At 44.8% G+C, this 13,347-nt stretch overlaps 1 protein-coding gene across 3 annotated transcripts in view; it reads right to left on the reverse strand.

The window, feature by feature from the left end:
* Nucleotides 1-328: 328 nt before the first annotated feature.
* The window catches only part of HS1BP3 (HCLS1 binding protein 3), a 74,559-nt gene continuing 61,540 nt past the window's right edge, over nt 329-13,347 (reverse strand). For all 3 annotated transcript variants that reach the window (XM_054023287.1, XM_054023288.1, XM_054023289.1), the window contains exon 7: nt 329-1,913. In XM_054023287.1, coding sequence (XP_053879262.1) covers nt 1,682-1,913 — 232 coding nt within the window. In that variant the 3' untranslated portion in view covers nt 329-1,681. The remainder of the gene's footprint in view (nt 1,914-13,347) is intronic.

Below are 13,347 nucleotides of genomic sequence, written 5' to 3' on the forward strand. Positions count from 1 at the left end.
ACTGAGTATGTCCTCCAAAGGAATCACATTCCAGGGCTTCTTGAGCTGAGGTCACTATAATCTGCAGGCGAGGAAAAGAAGTATGTGGAGGCTAATTAAATATTTTGCTCAGATACTAATGGGAGCCATATAAGAACCATAGGTAGACGTCTGTGTCCATCAGTAAGCTTTATCTGAACCATGCTATAATATTTTCTTATTTATACACATATTTTACTGCACTCATATGGCAATAAAAACGGACCATTCATCACAGCTTAGGTAATTAGAACCCAACTTTCAACTCTCATCAGCCCTTACTTTAGGATATAATAAAGAACAACAGTACTTACCGGTTAGCATGTCATTTTATTATAGTGAATCTTATTTTACATGGTTCAAATCTAATATTGATTTTTTTGTTCCTTTAAACAAAGATGTACTTAATACATTATCTTTTAGAACAAAGAGAAAATTATGAATAGAGAACATGGTAATTATTAAAAATATATATTTTTAAAGTGCTTTATAGGCTTTCTATTATGTTATGCATTAAAAAGGCAGATTTGGGGTGTGTGACATGGCTTAAATATACTAGCATTTCACTGCCGGAGACCTTGAGGTGCTGGGTTAATTTCTTACTTTTCACAGGCACTAAAATTTCACGAAAATATTCAGATTTTAAAAAAAACTATTTTATCACCCCGAAGTTGCTCCTGCCTGGCTATAAAAATTAAACAGATACCGAAGGGCCCACCATTTAGCATCATTCCACTCCCATGTCTTTATAGAGATGGGGCCAAGCCCTGAAGTTTAGATCAGGAAAAAGATCCAAACTTCCTAAATTTGTCTGTGTATCTACAGATGGCCTGAAATACAGCTCTAGTCATTTGCTAACTCTGCACCATGTTCCTGTGCTGACTATCCGTAGTCGGAAAATCTGTACATAGATTTGCAGGGTCTAGCCTTGTTTCACTATTGTGCTAGATCTCCCCTGAGCTGGAATTTGTGTATCTAAATAGCCAATGGCAAGACATTGACACTATATGGCTGTATCTATACTGGGGGTAGGGACAACTTTCTCTGGGACTCAGTGAGTGCCTGAATAGGGGAAGAATGGTCAGGAATTTGGGATTTTAATCTCTCTCCCAACTACAAAGGAGGTGGAATTTAGTGTATCCACAGAAGCATTAACTGGCTGCATCTCACTGAAATGACAGCAAGGGAGGGCAGGTTGCTACAAGGATGGACAAGAGAAAAAGGATCACATTTCCAGTTAATTGAAACATACGTTCTCTTATTCAGCTAATGGAGAGAAGGGGGCCCCACTAGACTGTATTCATGCTTGTAGCCTATGCTGTTTGCTCTAGCCCTTTCGGTCTAGTAATAGATTAATGTTACAATAATTTGACATGATTGTAGTACACAGAATCTATAGTGTTGTATATTTTCTACACCTCTTAAAAAAAAAAAAACCCTGAAAATATAAGGCAACATTAGATCATAATTGCACTGTGTAGAAACACACACTCTTTACCACTTAGAGCTTGTGAAATAATCAGACTTGCTGCTCTCCTAATCATGGCAAGTTGACAAATGTAGTGACAATGAAGAATTCGAGCTAACTCCTGCCTCCCTCAACATACGAGGTCAAAGGCGCTTGGATAAGGCAGCCTCGGAAGACAAAAAAGAAATAGACTCTTCAAAAGAGACTCATGTCTTGGTTGCTGATAGATTCGTTGTCCTGAATGTACTGGAGAATGTCTACCTCGTCCATGGTTTGAATCTTGTCTTCCTTCGGCTTTGCTGGAGGGGCTGGACTAACATTGTTCTTAGTGGTGATTAATGGCTTCTTAAGCAATGCCGGTTTACATGGCAGCCTGGGTTTTGGCTTTGAACTCACTCTCCAGAGCCTCTCTAAATCCTCTTCAACCCTAAGGAAAGAAAATAAAAAAACAAATGCACACGTGACTCCTCATTGGAGCTGACCAGGAATTTTTTGACCAAAAATATTTTCCCTCGGAAAATGCCAGTTCACTGAAACTGAAACTTCATGGGAAAGGGTTGATTTCAACCAATTTCCCATTCTGAAAATTCTGGAAACTTTGAAATTGTCACAGAAAACGGTAAAATGAGACATTAAATGAAAAGTTCCATTTTTTTTATTTGAAATGACTTTTTATTTAGAAATGCAAGTTAATGTAGAGTAAAGAAAAACTTAAAAAAATTGAAATTGAAACAAAACCTCTCCGTTGACCAAACTGATTTTTTTTTTCCTGTTCACAAAAGTTTGAGATTGATTTTTTGCCTCAATTTGGAACGGGAAAATATTTTTGAAATTTCAACGTTTTTCACAGGACAGGCAAACTCTTTCCTGCCCAGCTCTGCTTCTCAGACAAACAAGATGAACTACAAATCTAGCTGCTAATGCTGATCTGGATAAAGTTAACCACAGAATGGCTTGTTCACACATGCTCCTGTGAAAAAGAAGGCTCCTTTGATCAGTGTGGATTATGCTTTTTTAGGGTAACTTTTCCCAACTTTCTAATCAAATAATATTCAAACAACATCAAAACATACAAGGAAAAATTAAAATAAATTAAGGGCATTTATATTGTTTGGCTGGATTGAATGACGTAAGTATTAGTGTGAGATTTCAGGGTGGGATAAAGCACTCTGCATTGGTCTAACTCTACTGCCGTTGAAGTCAATGGTAAAACATGGGAGCAGGGTCAGTGCTGAACCTTTGAAAAATCCCATCTTTGATCATTCTGAAAGCTGCAGCTGGAAAGACTCCCTCCCCCCCTTGGCTGGATGGGGGAAGTTCTGCCATGCACGGGGTAGTGCTAGATTGATTGGGTGCACCCCTCTCTGCAGCAGCAATGGCTCCCCAAGAGCAATATGCACAGAGCAAGTGAAGATGGGGATAAGGGAAGGGGCAAAGCCAGACTCTTCACTTCTGTGTGGATTCTCTGGTCCTCCCGCTAATGCTGTGGCACCGGTGGCTGGAATGGGTTTGGCGGAGCAGCTCTGCAGCCACTTTACTGCCTGGGGTGGGCAAAGTTCCTATTAATTGTATCCCTTTTCACACTCTGTGTTAGTTGGGTTGGGATTTGGCCTTGGATTTGGCCCTCAGATCAGTTAGCAGGTATTTTGGCTCCCTGTAATGTTATTTATACTTTCTTGTTCATATTTTCCCCACCACATATCTGCTCCTGTTGCGCTAGCTGGTGGCTTTGGGGTATACTGGGTGAAATCCTGGCTCTATTGAAGTCAATGATTTGACTCCCACTGACTTCAATAGGGCCGGGATTTCACCCCTTATATATTTATTCACTGGTGCCCCCAGCAGAGATTTAATAATACTCTCTACTAAGCACAGCAGAGCAATAAAGGAGCCATTGGCAGGCTATTAAATGCAAAGCAAAGCTGAGGTGTTCCGTAACCATAGAAGCAGTTTATTCTGCTTATAGCTCCAGCACCATGGCCATTATTCCACATAGACGATAACAAAAGAAGAGTCAACAAATCTGAGATGCTTCTCTCATCACATCATTCATCACAGTTACAATTCTATAAATATTTGAATTTTAAAATACTCAAAGAACTCCCTCATCATTATTACTACTAGCAGAAATAGTATTAGTTTGGCTTTCTTAAAAGATACAACATAGAATTTCTGACTGTACTGCCTAGACGAGTGGTTTTCAACCTGTTTTCATTTGCAGATCCCTAAAAAGTTTCAAATGGAGATGCAGACCCTTTGGAAATATTAGACATAGTCTGCGGACCCCAGTGGTCTGGGGACCACAGGTTGAAAACCACTGGCGTAGAGTGAATCTAGTTGAACTTAACGCCATTTGGGCCATGCAATGGCTAAGTAGCACCTTGACCTTTCTATTTAACAACTGTCTTTCAGCCTTTTAAGGTTGTTGGAACTTGGCTCCTTATTTGAAGTCAAACATTTTGACAACCCCCTTACGTTTACTATAAAAGTAAAAGTGTATAAATGATAAGCCTATATAATACAACTACATTTGACCTCACAAACTTGGAAGGTGTTGCTAACCATGAAATAATTCTGGAAATTTTATTTTCTCTGCTTTAGATCGTAATAACATTTTCAATGCCTTGCAACCTCCCCGATTGCCTTCCATGTCCCGGTAGGAGTTACAGTTAGAACTGGGCAAATAAATGATTTTTCAGTACAGCAGCAGTTCCAAAAAAATTGGGGAAAAAATTGGTTTGGTTTCAATCAAATCTGAAATTTAAATAAATTGTGATTAGTTAAAAAAGTTCATTCTGGGTCTCAACATGGGTCTCCAATGTCCACTGTGAGTGCCCTAACCAATGAGGTAAAGGTTAAAGAGCAGTATGATTGCTCAGAGCTCCAGTCTGAAACTGGAGACTAGCCTGTTGAGAGTCTTTGGGTTAAGTTTAGAGGCGAGAGCAACAAGGGTGATGTCGTGGTGGGCGTGTGCTATAGACCACTGGATCAGAAGGATGAGGTAGAAGAGGCTTTCTTTGAACAACTAACTGAAGTCTCCAGATCACAGGCCCTGGTTCTAATGGGGGACTTCAATCACCCTGACATCTGCTGGGAGAGCAATACAGCAATGCACAGATAATCCAGGAAGGTTTTGGAGAGTGTTGGGGACAACTTCCTGGTACAAGTGCTGGAGGAACCAACAAGGGGCCGTGCTCCTCTTGACCTGCTGCTTACAAACAGGAAAGAATTGGTAGGGGAAGTAGAAGTGGGTGGCAACCTAGGCAGAAGTGACCATGAGATGGTTGAGTTCAGAATCTTGAAAAAAGGGAGAAAGGAAAGTAGCAAAATACGGACCCCGAACTTCAGAAAAGCAGACAGACTCCCTTAGGGAACTGATGGGCAGGATCCCCTGGGAGGCTAATATGAGGGGGCAAGGAATCCAGGAGAGCTGGCTGTATTTTAAAGACGCCTTATTGAAGGCGCAGGAACAAACCATCCCGAAGTGCAGAAAGAACAGCAAATATGGCAGGCACCCAGCTTGGCTTAACAGTGAAATCTTTGGTGAGCTTAAACTCAAAAAGGAAGTTTACAATAAGTGGAAATTTGGTCAGATGACATGGGAGGAGTATAAAAATATTGCTAGAGCATGCAGGGGTGTAATCAGGAAGGCCAAGGCACAATTGGAGTTGCAGCTAGCAAAGGATGTGAAGGGTAACAAGAAGAGTTTCTACAGGTATGTGAGGAACAAGAAGAAGGTCAGGGAAAGTGTGGGACCCTTACTGAATGTGGGAGGCAACATAGTGACAGATGACGTGGAAAAAGCCGAAGTACTCAATGCTTTTTTTGCCTCGGTCTTCACAGACAAGGGCAGCTCCCAGACTGCTGCACTGGGCAACACAGCATGGGGAGTAGGTGAGCAGCCCTCACTGGTGAAAGAACAGGTTAAGGACTATTTAGAAAAACTGGACATGCACAAGTCCATGGGTCCAGATCATAGGCGCCGACTCTGTGGGAGCTCCGGGCCTGGAGCACCCACGGGGAAAAATTGGGTGGGTGCTCTGCACCCACCGGCAGCTCCCCACCCCGCCCCCCTGCCCCAGCTCACCTCCGCCTCCTCCCCTGAGCACGCCACCGAGTCCTACTTCTCCCACCTCCCTCCCAGCACTTGTGCCGTGAAATAGCTGTTTCGCACGACAAGCAGTGGGAGGGAGGGGGGAGGAGAAGGAACGCGGCACACTCGTGGAAGAGGTGGGGCCGGTGCGGGGATTTGGTGCGGAGTCCAATAGGGGCAGGGAGGGGCGGAGTCGGGGTGGGGCCAGGGCACGAGCACCCACCAGTACCAAAGAAAGTTGGCGCCTGTGGTCCAGATCTAATGCATCCCAGGGTGCTGAGAGAGTTGGCTGATGTGATTGCAGAGCCATTGGCCATTATCTTTGAAAATTCGTGGCGGGGGAGGTCCCAGACGATTGAAAAAGGCAAATATAGTGCCCATATTTTAAAAAGGGAAAAAAGAGAACCCGGGGAACTACAGACCAGTCAGCCTCACTTCAGTCCCCGGCAAAATCATGGAGCAGGTCCTCAAGGAATCCATTTTGAAGCACTTGGAGGAGAGGAAGGTGATCAGGAACAGTCAACATGGATTCACCAAGAGCAAGTCATGCCTGACCAACCTGATTGCCTTCTATGATGACATAACTGGCTCTGTGGATATGGGGAAAGCAGTGGATGTGATATATCTTGATTTTAGAATTCTTGCCAGAAAGTTAAAAAAGTATGGATTGGATGAATGGACTATAAGGTAGATAGAAAGATGGCTAGATTGTCGGGCTCAATGGGTAGTGATCAATGGCTCCATGTCTAGTTGGCAGCCGGTATCAAGCAGAGTGCCCCAGGGGTCAATCCTGGGGCAGGTTTTGTTCAACATCTTTATTAATAAGCTGGATGATGGGATTAATTGCCCATCCTTCAGTCAAACACATACATTGTAGTCTGCAGACCGGGGCCTCAGATTGTGAGCTCCAGGTCAGGAACTATATCATCTTGTCTGTCTGAAAACCATCTAGCACATTGTGGGCAATCCCACAGAACCAACCAACCACTAATATTTATCATGCCCTGGGTTTTACTATCTTCATCTTAGATTATAAAAACGGAAAAGCTTTATCCTATATGACTTTAAAAAATTATCAGCAAATTTCCTGTAAAATTTATACAGGGTGTGTCTCCTCTTACCTCATTTCTCAACGTTCACATGTGTTTTCTGTAATAATCTGCCTGCTAGCCCCAGGGTGAGTCCCATTCCTAGAGGTATCCCTTTGCACACTGACAATTCTCTTTCATTTTTGACTGAATAAAATTCTGAAGCTGGCCACAATTAAATAATACATTTTCTGCATGAATATTCTTAGGCCATAAGGAAAAAGAGGTCCTGTGTTCACACAGTACAGTGCAAAAAATGAACCAGAAATATACAACCCACAAAGACATAAAGGACAGAGAAAGACTATGGTACATCAAGGTTTGCCCCAATTATTTTCCTTTAGGCTTGAATTACATTTTCCTGTGTTAAATCAAAACAACACACCTTATTATACTGCGTGTGCAAACAAGAAGGGTTTGGGCTGTCATCCAAATTGACAAAAACAGAGTTGTTCATCTGTAATAATGAGGGTAAAAGTGGGATAAGATATTTAACTAGCCATGCTGAGTGTTGCTCACATACACAGGACAGAGCTTCAAGGTAGACAAGGACTTGACTTCCTGGAATATCTCGAAGTGATCTTGGGGTTTTTCACTATCCTCTGGAGCATGGAACATGTACTAAAACTGGGAAGTGTATCCTCCACTATCTTTTTCCTCTGACTGCAGGACACACATGGGCATAGGGTGAGGGGATGTCCTTGTTTTGATCAAAAGTCCTAAGGTAAAATTTTCAAAATCATCTAAGTGATTTACGTGCCTAACTCCCATTTTCAAGAGTGACATGCTCAAATTTTCAAAGAATTTAAGCATTACCATGTTCAGCGTCAGGATGCCTAACTGATTTAGGAGCCTAACTCATTTTCAGAAGTGACTTAGGCACTTGGGAGCCAAAATCCCATTGATGGTCAATAGGATTTAGACTCCTAAATCAGTAAAGCATTGCAACACTGAGCACAGCAACGCCTACATGCCTTTACAAATGTGGGCCAGCACTTGGCAGCATAAGCCTCACTGAAAGGCAATGGGCCTTCAGAGTCTCAGTCACTGAAGTGTTTCTGAAAATTTTCCCCTAGTGTCTCAGGCAGTTTAGTGAAGCCAGTTTCACCTCAGTTTCACTAGCTCTAGCCAAGTGTCCAACCAGCTGCCTTTCCCACTCCCTAGCTGTGCCTGTGCTCAAGATGCAAAGTATCGTTTGAATTATTAACATAGCAAATATGCTCAGACATTTCTAGCCATCCAGCAGCTCAGAAGGGAAATTATTAAGGCATGCAAAAAACTTTTTGTTTTTTTAATTAGAAATAGTTTCAAATAACAAACATAGGAAGCTTTTGAAAAGAAAATTTAAAAGAAGAAATTTGCAACTTTTTCCTCTGCACTGAATCAGAGGGACCAAAGATTCACCTTGGTCTCTCTCACTCCTAGGCTAGCCAGTTGATGCCATAAACTGTGATTCCCAGACGTCACATAGATGGCATGGTACTGAAAAATTAATTAAGCTGGCATCAGTGTTAACCATTGCCATGGTCTAGTCAATACTTAGCTTAACGGAGTTCAGACAGTATGAACGAATGTCCAGGCAATTGGCTATCAACTTACAAGTCTCTGCCAAGTTGTTTCAAAACCACAGATATTATAATCTGAAGTAAATACCCCCGAATACCAGAGGGGATAGGAGAAGGGTCTATGACGCTAGGCAAGGTTACTGGGACATGTGCAGTGTGGGTTGTTTTTTTTTAAATAAAATCCCTTTCAGTTCAAATCAGGGTAGAACAATCACAAAAGTCAGAGATGGGACAGACCTTTTTGGGCATGATCCAGCCAAGCACTTTAGCACGTGCTGAACTTTAAGCATGTGAGTAATCCCATTTGTTAGGGTTAAGAATGAGTTTAAGAGTATCAGTGCCCTAGTGCTCAGGGCAGGACTATTTCATACAGGGCGCCCTCTGGTGCTTTGTCAAGTCTAATCTTAAAAATCTCTCATGGGACTGAGCCTCTAGCCTGTCACCTGGAAGACTATTCCCTAGGCCAGGGGTCCCCAACGCGGTGCCCGCGGACACCATGGCGCCTGCCGGGGTGTCTAAGTGCGCCTGCGTACTGGCCGGCGGACAAGCATTCACCAAAATGCCGCCGACAAGCAGCAGCATCCAGAGGTGTCACCGCCGAAATGCTGCCGATTTTCGGCGGCATTTCGGTGGTGACACCTCTGGATAACGCTGCTTGACGGCTGCACTTCGGCGGCAACGCCTATTGACATTGCCACTTGTCAACGGCATTTCAGTGGATGCTCGTCCGCCACCACAGTCCTCCGTGGCTCGTCGTCTGGCACCCGCCAGACAAAAAAGGTTGGGGATCACTGCCCTAGGCTAAAAGGCTACGGGTGTGAGGAAACATTTCCTGATCCTTGGCCTAATTTTTTTTTTCTTTTTGTTAATTTCACCTCATCACACCTTAATCCTATGGATACCCTAAACAATTCCTTCAGATACTTCTAGTCAGTAACCACGTCCCCAAGCTACACAACCACCCTCCGTCATCCTTCAGTAAAGTTCTACACATAGAGCCAAACTCATCCTTGATGTAATTTCACTGAAGTCAGAGTTGTTCCAGGGATAAATTTTACCCATTAGGGGAATATTCAGACCCTTTCCACTGCCTTCAGGGCTCAGGTTGGGTTCTGCTGTGCAAGGGAAAGGATGAATAGGGAGGGAGGGGAAGGAGATCCCCTCTATGGTGTGACACCTTGCTCCATATAATCTTGCTGCACAGCAGAGCACAGGTCAGGGGTAGGGGATGAGGAATGGATCTGGGTGAGGCTAGACAGCCCACGGAGGTTACTTCTGATAAGAGCCTCTATGGAGTGGTTGCACAGGTACTTTGTGCCTGATGTCAATGGTGGGGTTCTCCTCCCTCTCCCATGCACCTTCCAAACACCCAGCCCAGCTACCCAAGCCAAGCACTTGGCTCTGGGTTTTCACCTTAACATCCTCTCCAGAATTTGTCACATCAGCCCTTAATCAAGAGTCAGTTGAAAAATTCTTGTGTGATACTGAACCAGAGATCAAACTGCTGCCACATATCCCCAGGACAGATTCCCTGTTCTCTGGTACACTATGTAATAAGTAATAATTCTATCCCTTCCTCCCCCACTGCACAAATACTGAGTGAATCAGCAGCCTAGAGTGACAAAGCTCTGGCCATACACAGAGAGATCAGGTATAGATTTCAGGACTTCAAACTACAAATGTAAAGGCTCGACTAGGTGCTTTCAGTGTTGCTGTAGCCGGGTTGGTCCCAGGATGTGAGAGAGACATTGGACCAACTTCTGCTGGTGAACCAGACAAGCTGTCGAGCTTCACAGAGTTCCTCTTCAAGTCCTGTAGGTCAAGGGTGATCATATTTTCCCCAAGGAAAAAGGGACACTCCTGGGCTAGTCCAAGCGCTCCTTGAGGTCCCCCAATCCCCCCATGCTTGGGCTTGCCTGAGCCCTCCCTGCCTCCCGCCCACACAGGGCCAGTTTGAGGTCCTCCTCCCACTGGTGCCTGGGGCCAGCCCAAGTCACCCCGCTACCTGCCTGCGACACGCCCCCCCGTCCAAGCCACCGCACTGCCAGCTTGCGACCCCACCACCACACCTAGTCCAAGCTCCCCTCCCCCACCCCCTACCCTTGCTGCATGCACGGCCGCATGGCTGATGGTCTGAGCCCCCACACCGCATGCCTGCGCATGGGGGCTGCCTGAGGTCCCCCTGCACATGGGGTGGGCCGGCCTGCCCGAGCTGCTCTCCGTAGCCCTCCCTCCAGTGCAGGGCTGGTGTTGGCACTGCCCCTGCCACACGTTCCTCCATGCCCCACTAGGGGTTCCATGTGCGGGGGGGTCAGCTGCGAGGTGAAACGCTACTCACAGCCTACTCCCCCTGCCATGCGGCCAGCAGAGCCCCTCCACCTGGGGGAGCAGGGATCCTCCCACCATGGGTAAGCAGGGACCCCCTTGCCCGTAGGCTGTCCCAGGCCCCAGGTGTGTGTGTGGGGGGGCACACCGTGCTCTGGGTTCTCACCCGTGCAAAGCGGGAGCTGACGGCGGCACGGCAGGAGTGCTGCCCAGTAGGCAAGGGGGGCGGTGGGACAGGAGCAGCAGCAGGAATCGAATCGGGGGGAGCGTCGGAGTCCGGGCGGCTCCTGGGCGCACTCTCACTGCCCATCCCTGGCACTGCTGCTGCTGGAGGAGGCAGCAAGGGAGATTCCGGCGCCAGCGCGCGCTGGGGAGAGCAAGGGGGGGGGGGGGGTGGCTGCTTGCTGGTCCCCTCTGCTGGCTCTGTGCTGCGATCCCAGAAAACACAGGACAATTTGCCCGTATTTAACTAAAAGTTGGGACACCTGGAAGAAGGCTTAAAAACGGGATGTCTGGTCACCTTATATACGTCCTCCTTTGTAGTTTGAAAGCTTGTCCATTTCACCAACAGTTGGTCCAATGAAAGCTATTACTCACCTTGCTCTCCATTAGGTGTAGCATTTGTCAAGGTCAGACATTCTGTTCCCTAGAGGGCAGGGATACACATGCCATTGGCCATTAACCTGGTTGGTTATTGTGACTTTCAGAAATTCTGATTCATTTGGAGTTGCACTTTAAATCTTAGTTAGCTTTAGTCATAGCAGCTAAAATGTTTATCGCACAGTCCTAAAACACCAAACAATATACGGCCTCAGAATGCTGCTTAATAGAAATAATAATTTAAAAAAAAACCCAGAACCTGATACCAGAGGACAGTTCAGTTTCAAACAGGTCTATGAACTGGTAGTCCTAGATTTTGAAAGCCATGGGTTAGCTAGAGATCTTTTACAGAGAACATAGTACATAATGTGCGATCTTTGTCTCACAAGCCACTTTCAGTGCTGTTGTGCAAGTCAGGATGTCTGATGTTTTGTTGCTTGATCATGAAAGACATGGTTAAAAACAACGTGAAATGCCTTAGGCCAAGGTGGAACCAAGGACTTACATTTCTTGGCAAGTAAATATACCATGTATAACTATCACATTTAACTCAGAGCTGGGGAAAAAATGAAACCTAGCAACAGCACGGAGCTCTTCTCACAGGAAAAAAAATGAAAATATTTGTTTAAAAGATTATAGGGCACAGATATCCATCCACCTAATGAATTCTTCTCCCAAAGTCTGACTTCTCTTGGAAAAGGAGCACTGTAGTGTTTGAAATTCTTGCCATAATAATGTGCTGATTCAACTACAGTGCAGATTCTAAGTAGTAATTGAAAATAGCATTTTTTTTCCTGGCATAAAAAAGTATCTCCTATTAAAAATAAAAGGCTTATAACAAATTCAGCAGGGTGAGGTAAAGGCTCAGATGTGGATTCTGAAAGGGGAAAAGATTTTATGTAGAGAAACAGGTAATGCTGCCATCACATTGACCAGTCTGTTCATATATTATAGCCCTTTCCTCCACCCGGTGTCTGACTTGTCTATTTAGACTGCAAGCTCTTCAGGGCAGAGACGATCTACTACTATGTTTGTACAGTGCCTAGTGCAGTGGGACCCCACTCTTGGTTGGTCCCTAGACTTTACTGTAATAAACATGATTAATAAATAATACAAAATGATGTTAGTGGTGAGAAAACCACAAACATTTCCACTTGGATCAGATAAGCAACAAAAAGTTGCATGCTTTAGCCGGAGATAATGGGAATCTTTTTGAGCTGGAAATTGTGCTGGAAGTTCCATGAGAACAGACGGTCAATCTTGCCCCACCTACAGCCTGGTCTATGCCTAAATATTAGATTGACCTAGCTACATTCCTCAGGGCAGTGAAAAATTGTTCACCTTGTGCAACCTAGTTAGGTCGACCTAACCTCCACTGTAGATGCAGCTAGGTCAATGGAAGAATTCTTCCGTCAACCTAGCTACCGCCTCTCAGAGAGGTGGATTACCTACATTGATTGAAAAACCCCTTCCACTGATGCAGGAAGCGTCTACACAACATTTCAATCTTGCAGCTGTGCCACTCTTCAGGCCACAGCCCCAACACAATATTCTCAGGAAAATGTACTGTGTTTTTTTCCCCCCATCAAAAACGTTATTCGTCACACTGGACAGTCACAATTTAGATTAATGAGGCATAGGAAGTTGATTGCATTAAGACTGCGCCGTGCTTTGCCTGGTGCATGAATTTGCACATCTGCAGAATGAGTCACTAGGCTGATGGATGAAACAAGAAGAACCTGAGACACCATAGCCTGAAAGTTTTAGCAACACAAATCAAACATGGCTTGGCATGCAAGCCTACTATTACTTGCATAAAATGGAGCAGTAAATCAGATGAAGAGTTATTAGACTGATATTAAAGCAGTGACTAGGACCAAAAGGAAACATTAAAACAATCTTGTGAATTTTAATAAGAAATAGAAAGAGCCATAGTGCCAAGTATCAGAACTATGGATAGCCAGAGGAAAACTGTAGGTGCTGGGTATTATAAGCAGCGACTGGACTTAGGTCCATCCCCAAACCTAATACTAAGAATCTGGGTTCAGTAAATTCCACCCAACCCATTTGCACCCACAAATCAGCAATTTGTATCAGCGGGTAGGATCGTCCACGGTAGCCTGGGCTCCTCCCCTCTGCCTTCATGCTGGAGAGGGACGAGCCATGGGGCATGCTACACCGTTACCCCTT

Source organism: Malaclemys terrapin, chromosome 3 (assembly GCF_027887155.1).
Source record: "Malaclemys terrapin pileata isolate rMalTer1 chromosome 3, rMalTer1.hap1, whole genome shotgun sequence".
Taxonomy (NCBI): Eukaryota; Metazoa; Chordata; order Testudines; family Emydidae; genus Malaclemys; species Malaclemys terrapin.